At 36.9% G+C, this 27,616-nt stretch overlaps 1 protein-coding gene across 1 annotated transcript in view; it reads right to left on the bottom strand.

Annotated features, from left to right (window-relative positions):
• Positions 1–27,616, bottom strand: part of CNTNAP4 (contactin associated protein family member 4) — a 299,921-nt gene that overhangs the window by 56,058 nt on the left and 216,247 nt on the right. Inside the window, exons 11-14 of the mRNA XM_058279681.1 lie at positions 23,500–23,606; positions 20,331–20,450; positions 5,512–5,709; positions 103–259 (exon numbers count right to left, since the gene is read on the bottom strand). Of these exons, the coding sequence (XP_058135664.1) occupies positions 103–259; positions 5,512–5,709; positions 20,331–20,450; positions 23,500–23,606 (582 nt within the window). The remainder of the gene's footprint in view (positions 1–102; positions 260–5,511; positions 5,710–20,330; positions 20,451–23,499; positions 23,607–27,616) is intronic.

Here is a 27,616-nt window from a genome sequence, read left to right on the forward strand (position 1 = left end):
CCTCTAATTTCTAACTATTTCTGCCTAACTATACTTATTTTGAGTAAATTAAAATAACAACAAGCAACATTGTCTTGCATAAGGAAACCATATGAAAATCACCATTCATTCCGGTCAGCATCACAGTTACAGTAATATTGAGAATCAATGCAGTTCCCTTCTAATCCACAGGTACATTTTTGAGGATCAGGCAAAGAACCTCCCCAGTAAGTCTGTGTGTTATTGGTTCTTCCAATCCACCAGCTCAGAGGGGTTCCATCTGAAAGACAAGTACAAGTGTGACATCTGGTTTACACACCATGCCTTCCATCCAGTAAAATCCCTTCCCTCCCAAATCATAAAATGTCTGAAAGAGAAAGAGGGAGGAAGGCTGATTTGATATAATGATAGTCTAAACACTATTACAGGATCATAATAGATTTTTGAGCAAATTTTAAAAAATATATTATTGGGGAGCGGATGTGGCTTAAGTGACTGAGTATCTGCCTCCCACATGGGAGACCCCGGGTTTGGTTCCCAGTACCTCCTGAAAAAGCAAAAACATAAAACGAGCAAAATGAACAAGAGAAAAAAACAAACTCAGGGAAGCTTATGTGGCTATGACTGAGCACTGGCTTCCCACATAAGAGGTCCTGGGCTCATTCCCCAGTACCTAAATAAATAAATAAAATAAAATTATTTATATATATGTATATACGCACACGCATATACACACACATTATTGAGGCTTAAATGTTTGACACATTCTTCTTTTGTTAGAAAATAAACCAGCAGTTCCTATTTGATTCAACTATGATTTTAAGTAATTTATCAAGAACAGTCTACATATGCAATTTCTTTAAAAAAATTTTTAGAAACAAATTGGCATCAAAATATTAATGTGGCTCAAGCAGTTGAATGTCTGCTTCCCACAAGGGACGTCCCAGTTTCAGTCCCCAGTGCCTCCTAAAAAAATCCAAAAACAAGAAAAATAAATGAAAAAACCAACTCAGGGGAGCCAATGTGGCTCAGCGGCTGAGTGCTGGCTTCCAGCATTCAAGGTCCCAGGTTCATCTCTGATCCCGGTACCTAAATATATAGAGAGAGAGATAGATATATAGATTTAATTATAGATATATACTGGAGTAATTAGCATTCAGAAACCAAATCAGTCTGAGATCACAAAATGTACATATAAACATTACAGAATGTGTAAAGTCACTGATTTATCTTAATATTTATATTAGCTAAAAATATACTAGCTGTTTATTAAACATTTGGCACAGTATGACACTCCCTTGTCAGGATTTAAGATTTGTTTGGAAGTATGTATTATTTCTTCCATTTAATGGCTATTTATTTGGAGACTACAGAAATAACACTGAAAGTTCTTCCTGAAGCAAATATTACACCCAAAACAGTTTCTCTGCGCTAAATACATCCCTTCTCTATGAGATGTTCAGCTACTCCTTCTCAGAATTAAGATAAAAGACAAGCTAAAGAACTAGAGCAAAGAATAGACAGAATGTTTAAGGGAGGAGATTTAGAAAGGGGAGACATGCAGGCAATCTATCTTAAAAAAGCAACAACAATAACAACAACAACCACTGCAGTCTTTCAAGAATCAGGTCATGAGAAGAATGGAAGTAACATTAAATCAATCAGTTCCTCAAAGATGCTTGATCATTTCTTCTGCTAACTTCCAACCCTGTATGTTGTCACCATCTGAAACTTTTACTAGTTTCTCCCTTACTTACAAAATGCCACTGCTTGTTATAACTTATAGAAGATAGGATCTCTGCTAATGCTGACAAACCTTGTCTCAGAATTACCACACAGGCAGGTCCAGCAGTGTAAAAAGAACAAGGAGTTACTGAAAGCTTGTGCTATGCATAAAGGCATTAATATCAAGAATTTTCACCTTCCTTTATTAATTGCATGATTAACCCATTACCAGGAAGTGAAACCTACTTGAAACATTTAAAAGATTTATTTTAATTTACCACTTAAAAATTGTACATTCATATATTGAAGAGATGATAAGTCACTATCCTAAATATCCAATCATATTTTTACATCTAAATTCCCTATGTTCCTAAATAGAAACCTTCCCTAAAATAGCAACCACCAGATGTTTTAAAGGTACCAAATATCTTTGGTTCCATTTAGTGTCCTAAATTATTTAAAGTATAAAAATAGAATTAAGAAAACCATGAGGAGCAGGTAGATCTAGAGAAAGAAGAAATGAAAGTAGATCAGTGATCACTCTAGAACATTATACTTTTCACAGTTGAAATTATTTGGGTATTCCCATTGATCATCCTTCTAATTTGCTGACTGTAGATCCTCAGCTGGTAGAAATTGGTGAAAATCTGCTTTCAAATAAATTCTACTGGGAAACGGACTTTGGCCCAGTGGTTAGGGCGTCCGTCTACTACATGGGAGGTCCGCGGTTCAAACCCCGGACCTCCTTGACCCGTGTGGAGCTGGCCCATGCGCAGTGCTGATGCGCGCAAGGAGTGCCGTGCCACGCAAGGGTGTCCCCCGCGTGGGGGAGCCCCACGCGCAAGGAGTGCACCCGTGAGGAAAGCCGCCCAGCGTGAAAAGAAAGTGCAGCCTGCCCAGGAATGGCGCCACCCACACTTCCTGTGCCGCAGAAACAAAAAGCAGACAAAGAAACAAGATGCAGCAAATAGACACCAAGAACAGACAACCAGGGGAGGGGGGGAAATTAAATAAATAAATAAATCTTTAAAAATAAATAAATAAATAAATAAATTCTACTTTATTTATCCACAATTAGAGGCATCATTTTAAACCTTAACATTTAAAGCAGCTGTATCTCTAAGATTTGAAATTCTAAATTTAATTTGCCTAACCCTACCTTCCTATTTGTCCTTTAAGCTATTTTTTAAGCTTAAGCTTTTTCCCCTTAAACTATTTCCTGAAAGCACATTTATTTCTATTGTGGCCTTAAAATCCAAAGGGTCCTCTCCTTTTTCAATCTCTTTCCATCTATAATCCACTTGAAATGAATTCAAGATTCATGGTCCTTCTGTAAAACTATGTGTTTTTTTTTAAAGATTTATTATTTATTTCTCTTCCCTTCCCCCATCCCTACCCCCAATTGTCTGCTTTCTGTGTTCATTCTCCATGTGTGCTGTGTCCACTTGTTTTCTTGTTAGCCGCATGGGGAATCTGTGTCTTTTTGTTGCATTGTCTGTTGTGCCAGCTCTCCGTGTGTGCGGCGCCACTCCTGGACAGGCTGCTTTTTTTTTTCGGTGCTGTGCGGCTCTCCATACTGGGTGCACTCCTTGGGTGTGGGGCTCCCCTATGTCAGGGATACCCCTGCGTGGCAGGGCACTCTGCGCACATTAGCACTGCGCATGGGCCAGCCCCACACAGGTCAGGAGGCCCTGGGTTTGAACCTTGGACCTCCCATGTGGTAAACAGACGCCCTATCCTTTGGGCCAAATCTGCACAGCAACATCCCAAGTTCCACAGCCTTCTAGAATTTATTCCTCTTTTTACGGATGGTTTGAAACCTGGATAAAACATAAAAGGAGCTTTTAAAAAAAAATTGCATGGGCACTGCTGGTCACGAAAGTGGGATTCCTTTTGCCTTCTGATGTGTGCTTGCTCACTAACTCCTGCCCCACAAGGCTGGCTCTTGATTCTACTAGAGTTTGACTTATGTGTGACTTTGTTAATTGTCTTCCCTTTTACTTGCCTTCTCTGATTAAACAACTCAGTTCACCTTGTTCCATAACATTCATTTCCCCTCCTATAATTCTTGTTTTTATTCTTCTTAGGAAACACTCCCAGATTTACTAATCATATTTTAGACTCCAGATCACTATTCAGCAACAATGAACAACCAGTCATGTGTGAAACTGGGTTGCTAACTACAGTCACGATGACTGGAGAGCAGGGAATGAGAGGGACTCACTGTGCACACTTGGTGTTAGGCTTCTCTGTCATCCCTCATGCCTGTGAGGCCACTGTTACTGGCCCCATTTCACAGGAGAGAAAACAAAACTGAAAAAGAGTCATCTATCCAAATTCTATTGCCAGCAAATGAGAGACTGCAACTTGAACTTAAGACTTCTCCCTAGCCCTGACTCATGTTCTTTCAGCTACAACTACCTGAGGGGCATTCACTGGAGGGATTCACGGTTCAGGGTCAGATTAGATTTGAGTGTGAACCACCCAGTTGGGAAGTGCTTGGGGAGGGTAAAAGGCAGGAAAGAAGACATTCTGAATGAAGGAGGAGGAGAAGGAAGAAGAAGAAAAAGAGGAGGAAGAGAAGGAAGGAACTTAGCTGACAGAAGAAAATACTCCATATTCAACGAGTGGAGACCAAATAGATAAAATGGTTCACTGGAAACAAAGGTACAAATTTTGGACAAAGAATGTCAAATTTTTCTGCAAGATCCATGTGACATGATATTCATATATACGATACATTACTTCTACTTTTCTGTCCTATCTGTAACTCCAACCTTCCTATGACAATCAACAGGAGTGTACATTAGTCCAGTGGCTTTGTTGTGCAGGTATCTTCTAATCTAACTTCTAAAGAAAAACAACCCAATATTGCCGGTAGCAAACACTGTGTTGGGGAATGGTATGAAGGTTGCATAAGCAGGGCAGGTTCAGATTATACAATTCTGACATCCAAACAGATCACTCCATTTTTGACAATAGAAAATAGGCACCAAATCTTCTTAAATAGAAGAGTGTCATGACAGAAGCAGTGATCTTTAAAGGCTAATGATGTTCCTCATAAAGAATAATACGTTCAATTACATATTAGCTGAGTAGAAAACAGGGAGATGGCAAGTGGGGACGTCAGTTAGAAATCTCTTGCAGTAATGTTGTAGAATTAGATAATTCAGGCAGAGGTGGTGGGACAAGAGATTCCGACATAACGAGATGTTCTTAAGAAAGAAAACACAAGTCCAGGATCTAGGAGCAAAAAAGGTATCACTAATAAAATAAAAGAAAGTGTTTAGCTGGTGTTCTGATTTCTACTTGAGCTACTGGATGAACTGCATTTCTAGCAGCCTATTCTAATTTTCAATTATCCCCAGAGACTGTCAACAACCCATGAAAAAGCATCACACAGAACAGTCACTTTCAGAAAACCAAGTCATATTTTTATTAGCTCTTTTCCATGATAAAACAAAGCTTATGTGTCACTTGCCCTTTCTAAGGGATAAACATTGTGCATTCATCCAATACCAGAGAGAAGCCCTTTACTGTACAGTTATCAGATTAAGGCCAGAAAGATACTCCGAAAGCAATCAAGGCTTTGAGCAAAGTTCAATGTAAATTGACCTTGTTCTTTTTTTCAGGCAAAAGCATCTGTGACTTCCAGACTGTGACATGTTTGCCGAGTATACAGGGATCTTACAGCCTTGGCGGCTGTGTGCCACCACCTTGGCAGAATGATAATTACAAAAGCTGGTTGAGTCACGTGCACTCTGCAACAAGTGTTGTGGGACATGATGGAAGTCTCAGTTTACTTACCCTCCTTATTTACAAGCCGTGACTTCTTGCAGTAGTAAGTCAGCTCCTGTTCACAGTGTTCCGCCTGATTAATTGTGGCCTGGAGTTGCTCCAAGCTGGCCACATACTCGAAAAACCCAGCAAATGGGTTGTCTGGACTTGCACTTTTGACTCTTGTTAAGTCAGAGCCATTGTGTTGTATGATGGTCCATGCAGTTTCTTGTATGCAGAAATGGGGGAAGAAAGAGAGGAGACCATCACTAGTCTGCAAAGTTAAAATAAATAAAGAAAATCAAAATCACCTTTTATCTAAGTCAAATTTTCCTAGTCATCAAACCTCTCTGAGAGAATCAACACAAACGGGATTCTTAAAATGTTTAAGTTATAGTAAAGTAGTTATTTTCCCAGAAATTTGTATTATTACCATGCATTTGCAGTGATTTTATTTAGCTTTTTTATATAATTTAGCCAGATAATAATTGTGGTGAAAATATTAAAGAAACTGATTATTAAATTTCTTTGATGTATTTCACTTTACCAAATCTGATATTACATCCTTTCAAAGATGCATCGCAGTTTTATATATTTTCAGGAAAGAAAAAAGTGCTACCAATTATAATTGTCAGACATTGTTCATTAACACATCCTGAATTCAGAGATGTTACAATGTGAAAAATAGTGGTCATTTTTGAATTAGTGAAGTATTTAGAATAACATAACATAAGCAATGACTTCTACTCTTAAAAATTATCCATGTTACTAGCAAGAAGAAAGTCAAATTTTTATGGCCTATATATTCCTCTCTTTAATCAACATTTAATTATTAGTGTGCATCAAGTTCTTAGAATACAATGTACAAATATTCATTTCGGTATCCTATGACCTACATTGTGGTTAAGCAAAAAGTCTTTTAAGATGAACATATCTTATACAGTACTAGCAAATCAACTAGCCCAAAAAATAAATGCCTTTGAGCATCTATTATAGCTATCACTATAAATACCTGAATGTCTGTAAATATTCCCATCATACTATTTATCAAAATTATTTTGATGAAATAAAAAGTCCACAGTGTTTGTAACAGAAAAAAATCCATTACTGTTGTTAACACATATGAGAACATTCTCTCATAACTGTAACAAATGTGTAAACTAATACAGGGTGTTAATAATTGGGTGGGTTGGGGGGAAATACACCAAATGTAAGAAATAAGCTATAGTTAATAGAAATATCTTTTTTATACATATTTAATATATTTTTATTATAGAAATTGTGAACTTACAAAACAATCACCCTCATGTGTAGAATTCCCATACAACAACCCTTCACCAACACACCACATCATGTGGAACATTTGTTACAGATTATGAGATAATGTCACCAGACTATTATAATCAACTATGGTCCATAGCATACATTTGGCATATTTTTCCCATTACCTCCTATTAACACAGTACATCACTGGCATTGATGCAAGAATATTACAGTATTGCTATTAATTATAATCCATACGTTGCATTAATTGTATTTTTCCCATGTTTCTCCACTTTCCCACCACCCTAAAATAGTGATGTACATCCATTCTAGTTCATGGAAAGACTTTCTTGCATTTGTATCATTAACCACAATTTTCATACAACTCTGAGCTCACTGTTTTATTCAGTCCCTAGATTATCCCCTTCTTTCAATTGACATTTACATCCCCAGACTACCTTTTTCATCTGCAAACCAATTTATAAACCAGCTGATACTCACTATAATGTGTTACCATCAACTCTATCCATTTTCACACTTTTACAGTCAAGTTAATTAAAAGTTCTCCATACATTAAGCACAGTACACCTTCACTGCCCTTCTCTTATCTCCTAATAACTTATATTCTAGGTTTTAACCCCATGTGTTAATTCTTCATATTTAGTTCATATTATTGTGACCATGCAATATTTGTCCTTTTGTGTCTGGTTTATTTCACTTAGCATGTCTTCTAGATACATCCATGTTATCACATGCATCTCAGTTTCATTTCTTCTTACTGCAGCATAGTATTCCATCATATGTATATACCATATTTTGTTTATCCTTTTACTGGTTGATGGACACTTAGATTGTTTCCATCTTTCAGCAATTGTGAATAATGCCATTATGAACATTGGTGTGCAAATGTCTATTCATATCACGTTTTCAGTTCTTCTGGATATATTCCTAGTAGATGAATTGCTGGATCATATGGTAGTTCTATATTTAGCTTCTTGAGCAGCCAACCTGTCTTCCACAGAGGCTGTGCCATTTTACAATTCCACCAACAGTGAAGGAAAGAATGATCCTACTTTTCCACATCCTCTCCAGCACTTATTGTTTTCTCTTTGTTTTTTTTAAATAATGCCCATTCTATAAGTGTGAGATTATATCTCATTGTTGTTTTGATTTTCATTTCCCTAATAGCTAGTGAAAATGGGACTTTTTTTCATGTGCTTTTTGGCCATTTGTATTTCCTCTTTTGAGAAATGTCTATTTAAATCTTCTGCCCATTTTTAAATTGGATTGCTTGCTCACTTTTTGATGAGTTGGATGATCTCTTTATAATGGAAATCAAACGTTTTTGGATATATGGTTTCCAAATATTTTCTCCCATTGAGTGGGCTGCCTTTTCACCTTCTTAATGAAGTCCTTTGTATCACAAAAGTGTTTAAGATTGAGGAGGTCCCATTAAACATGTTTTCTTTTGTCATTCTTGAGTTTGGTGTAAGGCTTAAGAATGAACCATCTGGCACCAGGTCTTGAAGATGTTTACCTACATTTTCTTTAAGGAGCTTTATGGTTCTTGTTTTTATATTTAGGTTTTTGATCCATTTAAGTTAATTTTTGGGTAAGGTGTGAGATAGGGGTCCTCTTTCTTTCTTTCGGATATGGATATCCAGTTCTCCAGCACCATTTATTGAATATACTGCTCTGCCCCAGCTGGGTGTGTTTGACAGGCTTGTCAAAAATCACTTGGCCATAGATGTGAGGGTCTGTTTCTGAACCATAAATTGAATCACATTGGTATATATGTCTTTCTTTAGGATGGTGCCATGCTGTGTTTACCACTGTATCTAGGTAATATGATTTAAAGTCTGGAAATGAGAGTCTTGCAACTTCACTTAGGATGTTTCTGGCTATTTGGGACCCCTTACCATTCCAAATAAATTTGATAACTGTGTTTTCCATTTGTTTCAAAAATGCTGGTAGAATCTTTATTGGGTTTGCATTAAATCTGTATATCAATTTTGGTAGAATTGACATCTTAATGATATTTAGTCTTCCAATCCATGAACATGGAATATTCTTCCAATTATCTAGGTCTTTTAAAATTTCCTTTAGCAATGCATTGTGGTTTTCTAAATACAAGTGCTTTACATCCTTGGTTAAGTTTATTCATAAATATTTGATTCTTTTAGTACCTACTGTAAATAGAATTATTTTCCTGAATTCCTCCTTAGACTGCATATTAATAGTGTATAGAAACACTACTGATACTTGCGCATTGATCTTGTATCCTAACACTCTATTGAAATCACTTATTAGCTCTAGCAGCTTTGTTGTAGATTTTGGGGGACTTTCTAGGTATAGAGTCATATCATCTGTGAATACCAAATATTTCACTTTTTCCTTTCTGATTTGGATGCCTTTAATTTCTTTTTCTTACCTGATTGCTTTAGCTAGAGTCTCTAGCACTATATTGAACAACAGTGGTGACAGTGGGCATCCTTGTATTGTTCCTGATCTCAGGAGAAAGCTTTCAGTTTTTCACCATGAGTACAATCTTAGCAGTGGGATTTTCACATATGGCCTTTATCATGTTGAAAAAGTTTCCTTCAATTCCTACCTTTTGTAGTAATTTTATCAAGAAATGATGTTGTATTTTGTTAAATGCCTTTTCTGCATCAATTGATAGGATCACATGGTTTTTGTTCTTTGATTTATTAACATAATATATTGTATTGATTGATTTTCTTGTGTTGAACCACACTTGCATGCCTGGTATAAAACCCTCTTGACCATGATGAATAATTCTTTTAATGTGTTGTTGGATTTGATTAGCATGTATTTGTTGAGGATTTTTGCATACGTAGTAATTAGGGAAATAGTTCTGTAATTCTCTTTTTTTGTAATACCTTTATCTGGCTTTGGTATCAGGGTAACATTGGCTTTATAGAATGAGTTTGGTAGCATTCCTTCTTGTCTAGTTTTTTGGAAGAGCTTGAGTAAGATGTAAGGCTATGAAATCTTCTAGTCCTGGGTTTTTCATTTTGGGGAGTTGTCTGATGACTCTTTCAATCTCTTTACTTGTGATTGGTTTGTTGAGGTCTTCTATTTCTTCTAGAGTCAATGTAGGTTGTTTGTACATTCCTAGGAATTTTTCCATTTTGACTACATTGTCTAGTTTTTTGGCATACAGTTTTCATAGTACCCTCTTATGATCTCTTTTATTTCTGTGGGGTCTGTAGTAATATCCCTGATTTTATTTTTTATTTCATTTATTTGCATCTTCTCTCTTTTCTTTCTTTGTCAGTCTAGCTAAGTGTTTTTCAATTTTGTTAATCTCGAAAAACCAACTTTTAGTTTTTTTAAATCTCTGTTGTTTTTTTTTTTTGTTCTCAATTTCACTTATTTCTGGTCTGATCTTTGTTATTTCATTCCTTCTACTTGCTCTGGGATTAGCTTGCTGTTCTTTTTCTAGTTCCTCCAGCTGTGTGGTTAGGTCATTAATTTTCACTCTTCTTTTTAATGTGAACATTGAGGGCTATACATTTCCCTCTGCCTTCACGGTAATCCACAGGTTTTGGTAAATTGTGTTCTTGATCTCATTCATCTCAAGATATTTATTGACTTCTCTTAAAATTTCTTCAAGCCCCTGATTATTTAAGAATGTGTTGTTTAATCTCCATATATTTATGTATTTTCCCTTTTTCCATCTCTTGTTGATTTCCGACTTTATTCTATTATTATTACTTTTAAAAAATTTATTTATTTATTTATTTCTCTCCCCTCCACCCCCCACCCCCCACCCCGGTTGTCTGTTCTCTGTGTCTGTTTGCTGCGTCTTCTTTGTCCGCAGCACAGGAATCTGTGTTTCTTTTTGCTGCGTCCTCTTGCTGTGTCAGCTTTCCATTGTGCGGCACCATTCCTGGGCAGGCTGCACTTTCTTTCACACTGGGCGGCTCTCCTTATGGGGCGCACTCCTTGTGCGTGGGGCTCCCCTATACAGGGGACACCCCTGCATGGCACGGCACTCCTTGCACACATCAGCACTGCGCATGGGCCAGCTCCACATGGGTCAAGGAGGCCCAGGGTTTGAATTGCAGACCTCCCATGTGGTAGACGGATGCCCAAACCACTGGGCCAAGTCCACCGCCAACTTTATTCTATTATGATCAAAGAAAGTCCTTTGTATAATTTTGATCTTATTGAATTTATTGAGATTTATTTTGTGACCCAACATAATTTCTACCATGGAGAAAGATCCATGAGCATTTGAAAAGAATGTACATCCTGCTGCTTAGGGGTGCAACGTTCTGCATATGTCTAATAGGTTTAGTCCATTTATCATATTATCCAAGCTCTCTATTTCTTTATTGATCCTCTGCCTGTTTATAGTAATATTTTGATGATGCTATTTCATAGTTTGTAACAAAAGTTGCACAACAATGCAAGAGGTTGGTTGTGGGGTGATGTACGGGAGCCCTGTATGATGACATGCATGTATGTTTTATAAATTCACAAATTTTACTATACAAGTATTGTTTATGTATGCTTATGTAGGAATGATATACTTTAATAAAATTTTATTAAAAAGAAAAAAGAAATCCCACTGTAACTATCCTTCAACTTCCCCAGCAAGATTTCTTTCTACTTTAACAGTGTGTGATCTAGATAGAACAGAATAATCAATAGACCCCTGGTTTAGTCGGTAAAAAACAGATGGAAGTTGTCAGAAGTATGCTACATATATGCTGATAAGCCCCATAACTCTCCTGTATTACAGAGGAATATTTTAATTTGGAGGAAAACAGTAGTATGAGTGCTTTGTTTTCTTATTAGATAATACATTCACATGGAGCAACAACCAAAACAATATAAGCAGGTATACTTTGAGAAATATCATTCCCTACCCTCTCTCAGTTGTGTAAAGCTTTGAATCAAGAGACCTCTAAATGGGCCGGAGACAAACCTGACAGCTTTATCCTCCATTGATGTGTGGATAGTTCTTTCAATGTGAAACAATAGCTGTTATTTTTTTTTCTCTTCATGTTAGACCACCACAGAGTTTTGTTAGTGAAATGTTTTCCTCAAAGACGACATGATATATTAGCCTATGATATTAATTATGGAGAGCCAGATAGCAGCACAGTGTAGCAGCCATAGAAGATCTGGATTGCAGATTTGTGCCCACAGGAAAGTCAGGCAAAATCTGAGCCATTTCCAAGTTTGGAAAATGAAGGAACAGGACTAAGCAATAGCATAAATCTGAAATTCACTAATTTTAGCAAGTTTAATCTTGGCTCTTAGAAATTAGCAGTGATTAGCCAGGCAAATCTGCCAGCCTGGCTTCCCTTAGGCTCCACTTTCATTGTTCAGCAAAACTGTTTGCCATTCCTTGTGGCAAATCAGTGGCATGCATGAAGAAGCTTAACTCTGGCTGAGAAAAAAGAGCAGAACAGGAAACCTGCTGGAAACCTTTGTCTCTTTGACTTTTGGTTTACAATAAGAGGGACTCCCCTGTATTTTAGCATCCACTGGCTCACAACTCAACTACTGAAGGTGCTGTAGGAGATTTAATGTCACAGTCCATGGCAATCATTAAAGGGCAGAGCATAGAAATATTTCCTTTAGAAATTCTAAAATTTCAATAAGATATTTTCTGTAAGCAATTCTATTTCCTAATAAAAAGTGCCACAAAACATGAAGTTACACAGATGCCACACTTCTCAGAAATTTAGATCCCAGAGCAAAGCAGAGACAATAAAATCATCACAATTTATCTTGAGCAATGTCTGTAAGTGCTCCAGCCACCATGTTCCAAAGTTCATGTGCTTTACTATGAAGAAACCATCTCAACACCCTTAACTGAGAATCTCTTTACCATTCTTTCAGGCACAGATGTGTTGCCTGATGTTTCTACAAACACCTATTTAGAAACAACAGCTGGAAAAGAAGAGAGCCTTCATCACAACTTTTAACACAATTTTTTGTTTATATTATCAGTCTTCCCCTCTTGTCTGTCACCTGAGGAGAACAGTGGTAGTTTCTAATTTGCTAACCACAGTAGCTCAAGCATAGCGCACAGGGCTTGGCACAACATGCAGAAAAAGATATTTCTTCAAGAAATGAGGGAATGAACAAATAAACAGATGAGCGAATGAAAGCTGTGCATTGCTTAGGGTAGAGCAGCACATCCTCAGGGTTATCTGAATGTGTTTCTATGGGGCCTTTGAGCTTTTCATTGCCTTTGAGCTATTTTAGAAATCTGTCAGTTCTAGATAACTGATTGGAATGCAAAATAATGTTAAGTCTGAAGCTCTAAGGGACTGAGATGTTACGGTATTTGCAAGCTAACAAGTTAGCTTACCACAGCTTTTTTTATCTAGATATATTTTGTATCTAGGTCTAGATATGGCTATGTAGTAATAGAAACTGTAACTGAGAACTAAAGGCTTGTGCCTACTAATCTTAAGTATAGAAGAATACCGATCTGTAACCCAAATGCCCTCCTTTGTAACTGCAAAGGGATAGTAATCTTATGGTCCTGTGCCTAGCACTTACTCTGTTTTTTAACTTAGTTGTCTTACAATACTGCTAACAAAATCCTCATGTTTATTTATGAGAAAACCTAAGCCATCCCACCTAGTGTTTGTTTTCTCCTAGATAAAATCAATTTCAGTCAGAATTGGCCCTCTAGACATGCACAGTAATACAGAACCTTAACCTACAGTTATAATAAGGTTAATCTATACCTTATTATAATACTAAAAGTCACACCCATCATGTCAAGCCTGTCATTTTCATACATGTGCCCTATGACTAAACATGCAACCCATCTGTACATGTTCAACCAAAATTCCACACAAAATTTTGTCACCTCAGACCACTGTTCTTGCTATCATACCCCTTTACTAGAACACTCTAAGGCCCTCAGAGTCTCTCCAGTTTGTAAAAGCAGATCTGAGGCTTGGCTTTTGCCTCCTGTTTTCTCATATGGCCTCTCTGGAATAAAGTACCTTGAAACCCCCTTGTCATTGATTGGCCTTTGTATGCATCAGGTAGCCAATCCTGCTCAGTAACAAAACACAAGAACTCTGGATCAGGAACCATTTATTCACAGAGAATCTTAGCAGCCTGAATCCTCACACCCCAATTTTCCACTGGCCAGCACAATGAGTGCCAGATGAGCTGTGTGTGCTTGAGTTGTGCCATATATAGGCAAAAAAAAAAAAAATTAAGGCCAAATTCTCCCTGGTGAACTTAAGAGATTTCCTCTTCCCTTCCATCTCTTAGTGTTTACTTTTTACTTCAGAAAACCTGTAATGGTACGTTATCTCTTTGTCCCTTTGAGCTGTAATCAAGGAGGGTATTGCCCTTATTTCCCAATTTCTTGACAAGAAATTAGCTTAACTTCTAGGAGGTTCCTGGCTCCAAACTGTAAACCTATCTTTGAAATATCTTGAGAAGGTGAACACTATGGGTTGTATGCAGTTAGCCAGGCAAAAAGGGTGAGCAACTTTAAGGTCTCTGCAGTCTCTTTGAAGATCATCTGTGATGCATCACATTCTAGTTCAATACTTATCTGATAATGAAACTATTTCTCTTTCTGTTTTACCTTTCTGGAGAGGTGTTCTGAGCTGAGAGGAACCCCAATATTTATAAGGCTTGGAGTTTATAGAGGATGGCTGGCACATCTTCCCCTTTGCCCTCCAAAAAGAGAGAGAGGGACTTTAGATCTGGAATGTCACAAATCTTTTCTGAAGAAAGGAGGGGCAAGTCCTTGGGTTTGTATTACTCTTAGAATGTAAGCAGATGCATCTGGGAGAGGAAGTTTTAAAATCTCTCTAGAGCAATTCAAGGTAAGTCCTAAAACATATTTAGATTTAATCATCCTTTAACCCAGGTTGCCAGAAATATTTTTCCTTAGAAAGCAAGGTATTGTCGCCTTCCAACAGTAATTCTTGTCTATTAACAAGCAAATTCCACCCAGTAGAGTTTTCATTGACTTCCCTCCCTGACTAAGGAAAAAGCTAATTTTGCCTCCATTTACACATTCATTTCAGTAGAACCAATATATAGAGATGTCCATTCTCTGGATTCTCCTTTGAACTGGTTATAACTTCTTTCCAGCATTCCCATTGATAATGAGCTAAACAAAATCTTTAAACCTTGTTCACTAGCTTTTATTTTTATAAATAAAACAAGAGTTATGATTATACTTTTGGGGGGGGGGGGATTATCCTTGGATCCATTCAAAGAGTCCTTCAGGGGAAGGAAGCACAAGGAAATGAGTAAGAAGAAATAGCTAAAATAGGCAGAAAGGAGGACTTGGACTTGGCCCAATGGATAGAGTGTCCACCTACTACATGGGAGGTCCGAAGTTCAAACCCCGGGCCTCCTTGACCCATGTGGAGCTGACCCACGTGTAGTGCTGATGTGCGCAAGGAGTGCCCTGCCACCAGGGGTGTCCCCTGTGTAGGGAAGCCCCACATACAAGGAGTGCGCCCCGTAAGAAGAGCTGCCCAGTGTAAAAGAAAGTGCAGCCTGCCCAGGAATGGTGCTGCACGCATAGAGAGCTGACACAAGATGACGCAACAAAAAGAAACACAGATTCCCGTGCGCCTGATAAGGATAGAAGTGGTTACAGAAGAACAAACAGCGATGGACACAGAGAACAGACAATTGGGGGGAAAGGGGAGATAAATAAAAAATAAATCTTTAAAAAAAATAGGCAGAAAGTCTACAAAATTTAGTAAGTACACTAAAATACTGAATGATAGTTTGAGTTTATCTCTGTCCCTGAAGAGATTTCTAATAATGTGAATTGAATCTAAAGCAACTGAGTAATTAAGAACTTGATTTATCTCAAGCAGTTATTTTTTTTTTTAACATGATAACAGTGTAAAGGAAAAACATGCTGTTTAAGCAGTACTTTTGCAGAGCTTGTGTGGCTTCCTGTTTAATAGCTGAGGTTGATAGATGTGATAAAGGCTAGAAGAGCAGGTAGGAAGTGCTGTGTTAAAGAACATGGAGAGGTGAAAGGAAAGGAGAGCTAGAGTTCTGGGCCTGAACAGCATGTAAATGAGGCTGAATTTGTCATAGCTATTAAGAAGGCCTCTACTATTGAAATTTCTAAAGTAGAAGTAATTATGTTATCACAGGTCTTAAACTCCCCAGCTTTCTCCCAGACCTTCCCCGGAGGCTCTATCTCAGAATCACGTGGAACCCTTATTAACGTCGCGGAGGCCTTAACCACCCTCTCTGGACTTACAGGGTCAGAAAAACTGAACCTGAGGGGCTTGATGGTCATGCGGTGGCAAGGGCTGTAGGCCATGGGATTTTCATTTTACATAAATTTGAAAACCACTGCTCTAGCCTGCATCCCTCGCCCCTCTGAAACTAAAGTCCTTTACAATTAGAAACTTAAACATGAAGGTGCTTGGTCACCAAAAAAGCAATGAATTTAGTGTCGAAACAAACAGCCATGTACATTTCGACAGGGAGAGCCGCTGGGATTCATATTATCTTGACTAATTATTTTTAAATTATATTTAGAGTATTTGTTGAGAAAGGCCTTTTAGACTTCAACCTCATTTAGGAAACTATCCATTCAAAACAGATATTTTTGTTTGTCTTTTAACTTTTAGTGCTTAGAGGTATTTAAATGCATGTGGAATCATTTGTTTACCACCAATCTAGACTATAACCAGATTTTTAAAAAATTTACACATCTGCAAGTCATTGATTCGGCATTTAGCTTTGTCTTCACAATTGCTATGCACATTTTGTGTAACTAAAGGATGTTAGTGGTTATGAGACAATACTAGAAGTCAGCCTTTTTTTTCAGTGAAAAAACTTTCAAGCTGGGAGAGAAGAGACCAAGGTTTAAATTCTTGCTTGATTCCTAAAGAGATTTGTCAGTGTGAACCTCCGTTCCTTCATTTACAAAACAGATCGATAAAGAAAATTTCACACTATGGTATGTAGTTTTCACATTGGGGCTGTTTACTGTTGTTTGAATACTTATTCCAGAGCAGTTATGTCTCTTCACCCTCAACACATTGCTTTGCAGCTGACTTCAAATTTTCCAAACTTCTTTTTATCAATATTTTTGATAATATTTGCTAAAACACCTTTAACCTCTGAATGCTTCCAGGTACTTCCTGTCCTATTTTATTTTCCTTTGGGCTCTATGACCCATTTGGTCTCATCATGATCCACATTCCTGGATCATGGAATGGCTTCTCAGTGTGTCGATTCACTTCTGCTCTCTCAGAGTTGTTATGATACTTGGGTGGCTATAAATTTCTCTAAAAACTTGTTATCAGGATGCGTTTGCTATAATAAGATCCATTAATTTATAATGTAATATAAAGATACAAATGTTTATTTAATACTCTTTAGAAAATACAAAATGCATATGGTTTATATATTATTGAATTAGTGATTATCCATAACAATCATAATAAATATGTATATTATTAATTCTTAAAGCTTTAAAGGCTACAGATATTTTTGAAATTAGAAGACATCTCATTTTCAGAAATAAAACTTTATTAGCACGTATATGTGAATATTTCGGGATGCACTTGTGGGAAGGTGGATTCGCAAGGAGGCAGTGGCAGCTTATAAAAATATACCCATAATCCGACCTACACAGGCTAGAAAAATAGAAAAATTGTTTTGACACTTGAATTAACACCTTACATTTGCATTTTCCTTTTTTTCCCCATGAAATCTTTTCACACTTATTATGTTTCATTCTCACAAAGTAAAGCAGACTCTGTATACTCAAGTTTGAGAACCATTTTTTATATATATAAATTGATTCTGCAGTCTTACCTCAACAACTGAGTCAAAACCTTCTGGAGATGCTGTCTGGGAATCTGTACTCTGCAACCTGGGGAACTCCACTGAGGGGACAAGTATGTGGGAACTGTAAGACGCCTTAGGTTGCTTTGTTATATGGGGCAGTGTCCTCAATGGCTGTAAGCACAAATGGAAGCCAGCCGGCTGTGCTATATTAAAAATCTCTAAAGACACATTCTTTAGCAATTTCTCCAAAATATCTGTTACCCACGTTTTATCACCACCCTGCAGTTTTCAGAAATACACATTAAGCACTGTTGCTCCCATATTCAACTCTCCTCAGTATTTGCATTTCAATGTGTCACAGACATCTCAAACTCAACATGTCTATAACTGATCTTTCCCCCAAACTTCTCCTACCACCTATGAAAGAATGGCAGCTCAATCACTCCACTTGCCCAAACAGAAAACAGAAAAATGGGGTCATTTTCACTCCTTTCATTTTCTCACACCTCACCTATAATTAGTGAGCAAATCTAACCTCCTCCCCTGACCTACATTGCTCTTTTACAGTGCAACAACCATCAGCAGCTCTTGCCTGGATTTTTGCATTCCTGATGGGTCTCTCTCCTGCCTGCTCCTGGATAGGCGTTTCCCAACACAGAAGTGATTGTGATTCTATTAAAGGTAGTCAGACTGCATCATACCTCTACTCAGAACTCTCCAGTATCTTCTCAGTCATTCAAAACAAACACCAAAGACCTTAGTGTCTGACTTCATGACTCCCTCTTCCCACCCGCTCTCTTCTGCTCTCATATTACTCTCCCCCTTCCTTGACAGACTCCAGCCAAATTGAATTTGTTGCTGTTTCCTGCACACACCTTGCCAGCTCCTGTCTCAGAGCTGTTCCCTCTACCTGGAAGGTTCTTTTCCCAGGTATTCAGATAGCTGGCTCTTTTGGTTCTTTCGAATATTAGTTCAAATGTCACTTGTTCAGTTTGGTCTTACATGACTGTCCAATTTTAAGTGGCAAATCCTCTTGTCAATCATCCCTTACTTAATTTAATATTGACCTTTTCTGCTTTATTTTGTCTCATAAAACTTTGACTTTCTAATACAGTGCTGTCCAAGGGAACTTTCTGCAATGATGGAAATGGTCTACATTTGTGTCGATCAAAACATTCACTACTAGGTAGCCATAGGTGGCTATTGAGAACTTGAGACTAATGAAACTAAGAAACTAAACATAGAATTTAATTTAATTAATTCAAATATTTAAGTCTGAATTTGTTTAAATTGCGTTAATTTATTAATTTTAATTAGATTTAATTTAAACTGGTACTTGTAGAAATGGCTAATGTACTGGACAGCACAGGTCATCTGGAAGCCATTATTTGTGTTTTATGATGAAGGAATCAAGAGTCATTTTGTGTCATATTTCTATCCAATTGCCCCAGCACCAATGCACATCAATGCCACCTTTGCAATAAATCAAGTGTCCATTTATGAGTGAGTCTGTTCATATATTTTCTATTCTCTTTTCTTGTTCTATTTTTTTTATCCTAGTGACACTAACACACTATTTTACTTAACCTATCTGTATAGTATGTTTTTATATTGGGTAGAGTTGAGTCCTACAACTTTTTTTTTTCAAGATAGATTTAGTTCTTCTTGTTCCTTTGCATTTGTTTGTAAATTTTAGATTCTGAATCCCAGTTTTCATTAAAACAAAACACCCAACTAACAAAATCACTGTGGGAATTTTAATTTGAGTTTGCACTGAATCAATATCTGATTGGAAAGAATCGTTGTGTATGAAATATCAAGTCTTCTAATAAATGGAAATTTATGTTCTTCCATTTATTTAGGATTTTAATTTATCTCAAGAGCTTTTTATACTTACCTGTGTAGAAGCCTTGTACCTCCATTAGATGTATCCCTACATATTTCAGATTTTTTGAGACTTGAAAATAGAATCTTGTAAAATTTCATTTTCTAATTGTTTATTGCTGGTATCCAGAGATAAAATAAATTGTTACATTAATTTTATATCAGTGATCATCCTAAATTTTAATAGCTTATATTTAGATTGTTTAGGATATTCTTAATATATCACCAAGCCATCTATGCATAATGAGAAGCTCATTTCTTCGTTTCTAATACTTTTATCTTTTCTTTCTTTCCCTTGCTCTTCTGCAATTGCTAAAAGCTCCAATACAAAGGGAACAGAAATGGAGTCAGTAGGCATCCCTGGTCTCAGGGGTAAAGCTTTTAGTATTTCATAGTTCTTTTGTGGGTAACTTCTATCAAATTAAGGAAATTCCCTCCTATTTGTAATTTATTGAGTCTTCTTTTTTTATCGTGGATTGATGTTGAATTTAATTAAAAGCATGAACTGTGCCTACTAATTCCTATGTAAATTTATATAAGAAAACGATTCAAGAATAAACTTCATATTTATACACATTTAAAACGTAAATTTTTTTCAAAGCATTCACATATATCAATCTGCTCAGAGAAATAAAGCCTATCCTTTCCATTCCAGGACACAAGAGGAACCATTTTATTACTAAATGTTCTACACAGATACCACATGCACAGTAAATAATGACAACATTTTTTAATCATTGCCATTAAAGTATTTTTAACTGTGGATGTTCAATTTTCTACCAATACATCTTTTAATCAAGTTGCAAATTAGATCAGCTTTCTACTATTTTTCATTTTGATTTTCTGTGTTTAAAGCATTCATGCAAATTTAACTATTAAATGAAAGTTGATTAACTCACCAGTCATATTGCAATATACAAGAAATGGTCCCAGGGGGCCACTTCCATCTGAATCTATATAGTAAAACCCTGAAGTATTTCCTCTGTGCTTATAGGCTTCACATGACTGCTCATAGATAGCTGTAAAAAAATGGATTATCATAAATGGAATAGAATGAAATGAGTCTCTTCAGTTTAAATTTGGACACAAAATACTCCAAGTTTTGAACTTTAGTGAATATATTACCGAACAGGAGTAAAGATAAAAGTACTTTAAAAGACAAACCCATTCTCCTTTTACTTTTTTGTTTGTTAATATTGATGAATACAAATAGATTGAAGAAGAAGAAGAAGAAGAAGAAGAAGAAGAAGAAGAAGAAGAAGAAGAATGAGGTTGCAATTATTTTTATCACTAAAGGAAAATGAGACTACTTTGTCAAAACGAAAAATTGGTTTATTTTTTTACATTAGGTGGAACAAGGATAGAAAGGGTAGGTATTTAAATGTTAAGACACATATGATTATAATGTAATATCTCTACCTTGTAACATACATTTTGCAATTTCTCATTTTAGCATCACCATCTCCTTAAATAATTTGCTGTCATCCAATAATTATGCAATAGAGAAGTTTTAAATAATGTAACTATATGCTTTTCTCACATAAAATGCTCTAAGGCAAAATTATTTTTTTCATAAAGCATATAGGACTACAAAGTTCCTCAGCAATAATGTTTAAAATAACTTACAAAAAAACTTCTTCAAATGCTTTGAAATGAGAATTAAAGATAATTGAAATTCAAAGCAGAAGAAATATTTATATGAAATATGTCCCCAGCGACCACTCAGTATTCTGATCCATAATTGCATGTTTTTTATTATTTAATTATATTTGCCATGTACAAGGTTTTATCCCCTGTGCATGATGTTCCTCTTCTTGTTACTTGGTCAAATATACAATGATCTCCACTAAGCTTTTAATTCAGTAAAAGGAGAAAGAAACAATTTCCATATCCTTTTCTGAGTCTATTTTAAATTTTGAAAATCATTTTAATGAGGGTTTAGACATGAAATAATACAACTAATTTCTTCAGTGCTACAGAAATTTCAGATACTTACACAAATGTATTTCTTCACTAAACAATCACTATATATTTTGTTCCAACTATATACTGCATAGATAGAGATACACACATGGATTGTTTTCTGGACACATTTGTATTTTGTGCCAGTAAGGTAGGCATGTAAAATTGATTCTTTCATATATTTCTACACATACACACATATATTCCCAAATGCCTTGAAAGAGCTTGGCAGGACACACACATACCTTTGGAGGGAGAGGGCTGGTATTGGGAAGGACATATGTTGGTTGGGAATATTTGGGAGGCCTTTTGCTTTATGTTTGACCTTTTATAACATGATGTTTAATGTATTGTTTGTCTAATGGAGCCTTTTTAAAGACCATCCCTGTCCCTCCCTCTCCTCCTGCTGAAGACAATGACAGTTTTACTATAACTAGCTCTATCATTCTGGCCCTATATTCCAGAATGGTTATTGGCAAATACCTTCAGCTCCATTTGGATCACTTGCTAGAGAACCTAAATTAATTAACCCAATTATTGGATCAAATTGTGGGCCACAGATGGAAAGTTTTTTTTAAATTATTATTATTATTTACCATTTGAATTTTCCCCCAGAGCTATCTGTGATTATATTTTGATTCAGTTGTTCAAAATTAAAAATAAATACTCAAGCAATTAAAGCACATTCAATATATTTCAGTTTTGAGCTAAGTACTATACTGGGAATGATGAAAGACACAAATGGTAGAATTTATATTGTTCTTCCACTAGCTAGCCTCTGGTTACTGGAGAAGCATGGCTTTAACAGCAGCAAATCTCCTCCCTGAACTCTTAGGAGGCACTCCAAATCCATGTCAGAGAAATGACTCTGGCTGCAGGGGTGAAGCCTCAAGGGGTTTGATGGGGAGCGCCTCCTAACCACACACTGCCCTGCCCTGCCCTGCAGCAGGATTTCTGGGGGCCTGTGGTGGAGACACCAGTCCGGGCACCCAGGATTCTACCCTGGACTCTGGCAGAAGCACAAAGCCATAGACCAGTGTAAGGAACTTGCCTTAAGTCAAGGTTACAGGAACAGGTATTAGAGAGAAATGTCAGGAGTGATATGGGGAGAAAAGGAAAGAGAAAATGGGGATTTCTATCTTCCCATAATATCTTCTTACTGATTACTGAACTTGTAGACAACAAAATGGTATGAGTCTTACAGCACAGCAAAATAATTCATTAGAAAAGAAGTGTGGGTTAAATAGAGGAAAGGTTTTAGAGCACGAGTGCGCATATTCTCATCCTCACCTGCCTTGATTTGGGCAAGGTGATGAATATCTCTCCATTTCCTCCTGGGTAAACTATGGACAATAAGAGTACCTGTCCGAGAGCTATCATCAGAAGTAAATGAGTTAACACTTACAAAACACTAGATCAGTGCCTGGCATTTGGAAAGGACTCGATAAAATTAACTATCATGATTAATAATATTTATATATTAATAATATATAATTATATATAATATATTATTATATATAAATAATAATTTTTATTTACCATCATCATCCTCATCACCCTCATCAAATAGGTTGCAAGAAAATTTAAGGATTACTTAGACTCTTCTTAATATCTGAATCCCCAAGCTATAAGCCACCCCTGCCTCAGTCCACCCAGAGCTGGTCCTGAGAATCTTTGTTAAATTGTAGGAACAGTAAAAAAATTGGTAACCAATCAAATCTCCATCTATATTTTGGCTTCTAGAAAGCTCAGAATCAAAACATTCGCTCATTTCAAGTAAATGAACAAAGATGTTATGGCACGTGTTGTACATTTTACTTGATTTTTATCTTTAGTTACCTTTTGTTTTTCTATACACTGTTTCCTTCATCAATAGCCTACTCTTTTCTATTCTGTTTTATATTATGTGTTTGTATAAGCTACCTTGACTGCATTATGAAATGAGGTGGATTAAATTATAAACTAGAAATCAACTGATGCTAAACTTCAGGGTTGTACATTCCAATACATCCACACACAAGGACACATATATACACTACAATGAGAGGGGAAATGGGAAAAAGCAATGAGAACAGAAGCAAGAATGCACAGGTGTCTTCAACTTACAGTTATGACAAGTAGCTCCCCTGTACCCAGTGTGTGCACAGTTGCAGTGGAAGGTATTCCAGGACTGGGAGCACTCGCCACCATGCTCACAGTAATTGGGCAAACACCTAGGAGAAGGTGCAGGTACAGTCACTATTTTTTCATTTTTAGATATCATAAAATATCAAGTACTTATCTGAAAACATGGTCTCATGGAGGATGTCAACTGAATAAAATACAGTTATTCAGGCTGTTGTCATGGTACTTTAGTCATAGAAGCAAACTTCAAGTCAATAAGATCATCAGATTTCAATCTATGCTCAAGTTGTTGTGACTGCTTAATTTTCCATAATTCTTACTGTATCAAAATGCTTTATTTTCCTTAAGTGGCATAATACTGAATCAATATGTTTTCAGGAATATCAACAGCTTATAAAAATGAAAGTATTTAAACATATTGAATTACTACATTATATGAATATTAAAAAGGAAGAAGGCATTAAAATTAAGGGAAGGAAAGAAGGAATGGGGAGGGAATGACATTTGTATCCATTTAGCATATACATCCAAGAGTGCTGAAGGAATCATAGTGTAGACTCACAAATTCCAAGCTGAGAATGCTTCATCAGACTCACTGAGGCCCCCATGATATTTTAATTTTTAAGAGAAATACAGGGATATTCAACATCTGTCAGCTACTGTGCAAATTACTAGCTCAAGGTAGTTCAGTTTCAACATTAGATCACAATACAATCCTTTTAATGACATCCTGTCTTTGTGACACTGAGTTTTTAGCAGTAGCTGGATAGAAAAGCAAGAACCAAATTAAATCATGTGGAACAATAACAACGAAAAATCAGTGTCCAATCTGATTCCAAGGTATGAAAACTTGTGCAGTTCCCAACAGATACACGTAGCCAATTGCTAAATAATTGTGGTAAATTAAAATGGAAATAAAAATATTATTTTTCCTTGATATTATGTGTAGTGCTTTTTCAAAGGACTGCTAAGTTGCTAGGTTATAAATACTTGAGTTGTTTGGGCCTAAACTTTTTACTAAACAGAAATGTTAGGTATTTCTTTTGGCTTAGAGGCACTGTGAAAAAAGTACTGGGACAGATAGGGTGTCATGGACTGAAAAGATTTGGGAGCCTTTGGTATTGATGCAAATAGCCCTGTTCGGATTATTGATTCCTTGTAGGATTTAGAATGAAAGATAAAGTTAGAACAAAGGCTTTAAGCATTCTCATTTATCTCATTAAAAAATAAACTACAAGAGCCGTGAAGAATATATACACAATGAGGTTATTATTAAAATTAAGGATGGACACAATGTATTGCTTCTATGATTCCCTTACAAGTAAGATAAAGGTTTGTTTATAATGTTTGCTGAAAATAATATTGATTTTTCCTAGTTATAATAAATAAATGTCCACTGTACAAACATCAAAAATCCAGGAAAGAATAAAGAAACATCACTTACAATCTCATGATGTAAAAATTATCACTATAAACATATATACGTCTATATATATTTTTTTCATAAATATTATCATAAGGCATGTCATTTTACAGCCTGCTTTTTAAAGATTCAAGTGTAATAATGGGTATCTTTCCATGCCAGTTAAGTTTATGTATTTTCAGCATTTGTATAGAGTGCCAGTAATCCATTCAAAAATGTATCATGATTTATTTAAATTTTTAGGCATTTCAAATCAATGGTAGTCTAAAAGAAAACCAGAGATTTTAGCAGCAATATTAGTTGGTAATCAGAACAAAAAGAACAAGAGGGCTATTCTGTAACAGACCTTAAGCCATGTGTTAAAAGGGAGCAGATAGAAGTTACTTTGCCTAAAATTCTAAAGAATGAATCTTTTAACTATTGTGGTAAATTTGCTATTTTTATTTCATCTGCAATTCCCCAAAGACTGACTGAATCCATTTTCCTTAATTTTTGTTAGTCAGACTTCACTTTTCATACATTTGAATTACAATGTGAAAGACTGACTTGTGGGGGCCGGGCGGGGCCGAGCAGGGCCGGGCCGGGCCGCAGCGGCATACGGAGCCGGGCGGGGCCGGTGCAGGCCGCGGTGGCGAGAGGCGGACGCCGGAGCTGGGCCGGGCCGCTGTAGCGAGCGGAGCCAGGCGGAGCCGGGTTAGGCCGCGGCAGGTACGGAGGCGGGCGGGCCGGTCCAGGCCGCGGTGGCGGGAGGTGGACGCGGGAGCCGGCTGGGCCGCTGTAGCGAGCGGAGCCGGGTGGAGCCAGGCCAGGCGGAGGCGGCGTAAGGAGCCGGGCAGAGCCGGTCCAAGCCTCCGCGGCGGGCGGAGCCGGGCCTGCGGAGGGGTCTCTGTTCCTTTTTTTTTTTTTTTTTTTTTTAATTTATTTTACTTTATTTTATTTTATTTATTTTTTTTTTTTTGGAGCATCTGCAGTACTGGGGAGTTCGTGGGCCCTGGGCGGCCTATTGGGGGTTTGTGGGAAGGGAGGTGCTTGCAGACCCATTTGGGCAGACAGACGGGGGGTTTTAGGGCAAAGCGGGGGGAAGTTGTTGTTTTAGATAGTGTTGCAATTGTGACACGTGTATACCTGTATCTCTCTTCTCCCTATCCGTTCCCCACCGTTTGCCCATCCTCTTTTTCTTTCTTCCTTTCTTCTTGTCTTTCTTTTTTCTTTATTATAATTAGTTTTTTTTTTTTTTCGGTTTTCTCTTTCCCTCTTGTCCCTCATCTTCCACTTATTTTTATTTTAATTCAAGTATACAATAGGTGCTACAGGGAACACCTCACATTTGCTGGGTTTTCCGATCCTCCACTGCCTCATTTCTGTGTGAACTGATTTAGGCTACCTACACTATCCCCCTTCCCCTGCATCTTGATATCCACTGTCATCTACTGTCTCTCCTATATTCCACCCCCCACCTCCCGTTCTTTGATCCACAAAGTGTCTAACTCTTAATTTCTAATACCTTTGTTCTGTTTTCTGTCTATTATCCACTCTTGAAACTATTACCTCTCCTTTCTTTCTCCCTCTCTCATGAAAACAATAGCTTTGTAGTTCATACCATATTCCTCCCAAATTCAGTCATCTACTTCATAAAAGGTACTCTACCTACAGCTATAACTCTATACAATCTACATGAATCTAACCTCCATCCTTCCAGATCTCATATTCTTGCTTTGTTAACATACATCACCAATACAACTTTACACTTTTCCCTTGCTTACACAATTGCCTTTCCCCAACACTAATACTTTCCTCTAAAGTGAACTTAACCAACAACAAGTAACTAGAATAAGAAGAAAAATCTGACAAAGAGAAGATATAACACCTATGCAAAAATAACAACTAATTAACCTCCAAGAGCAGACAAAGAAGCTAAGGAACTGATTAAATTCGTCAAAATAAAGAGATGACCAGAAAGCAACAAAAATCTACAAACCAAACCAATAATCAGGAAAACATGGCTGAATCCAATCAACAAATAATCAATAATCACGAAGGGGAGCAAAACTTGGCACAAGTAATGAAAGATCTCAGAACATTTATCACCGACAAATTTGATGCAGTAATGAAAGAGGTTAACAACATGAAGACATCACTTGGAGGGGAAATTGCAGACATACGCAAAAACATAACAGATATGATGGGAATGAACACCACAGTTCAAGAAATCAAAAATACACTTGCAGCAAATACCAGCAGACTAGAAGAGACAGAGCAGAGAATTAGTGATGTGGAAGACAGTACATCAGAAATCAAACAGATAGTAGAAGGGGTCAATAAGAAGATAGAAAAAATCCAATTAGGATTTAGGGACCTGAATGACAATGCAAAACGCTCAAACATACGTATTATAGGCATTCCAGAAGGTGAAGAGAAGGGAAAGGGGTCAGAAAGAGTGTTGCAGGAAATAATGGCTGAAAACTTCCCAAATATACTGAAAGAGACAGATGTACATATCCAAGAAGCACAGCGCACTCCACAAGTCATAAACCCCAACAGGCCCACCCCAAGACATATACTTGTCAAATTATCTAATGCTCAAGACAAAGAGAAAATCCTAAAAGCAGCAAGAGAAAAGAAAACCATCACATACAAGGGAAGCTCAATTAGATTAAGTGCTGATTTCTCTTCTGA

The sequence above is a fragment of the Dasypus novemcinctus genome, chromosome 18 (assembly GCF_030445035.2).
Source record: "Dasypus novemcinctus isolate mDasNov1 chromosome 18, mDasNov1.1.hap2, whole genome shotgun sequence".
NCBI classification, from domain to species: domain Eukaryota; kingdom Metazoa; phylum Chordata; class Mammalia; order Cingulata; family Dasypodidae; genus Dasypus; species Dasypus novemcinctus.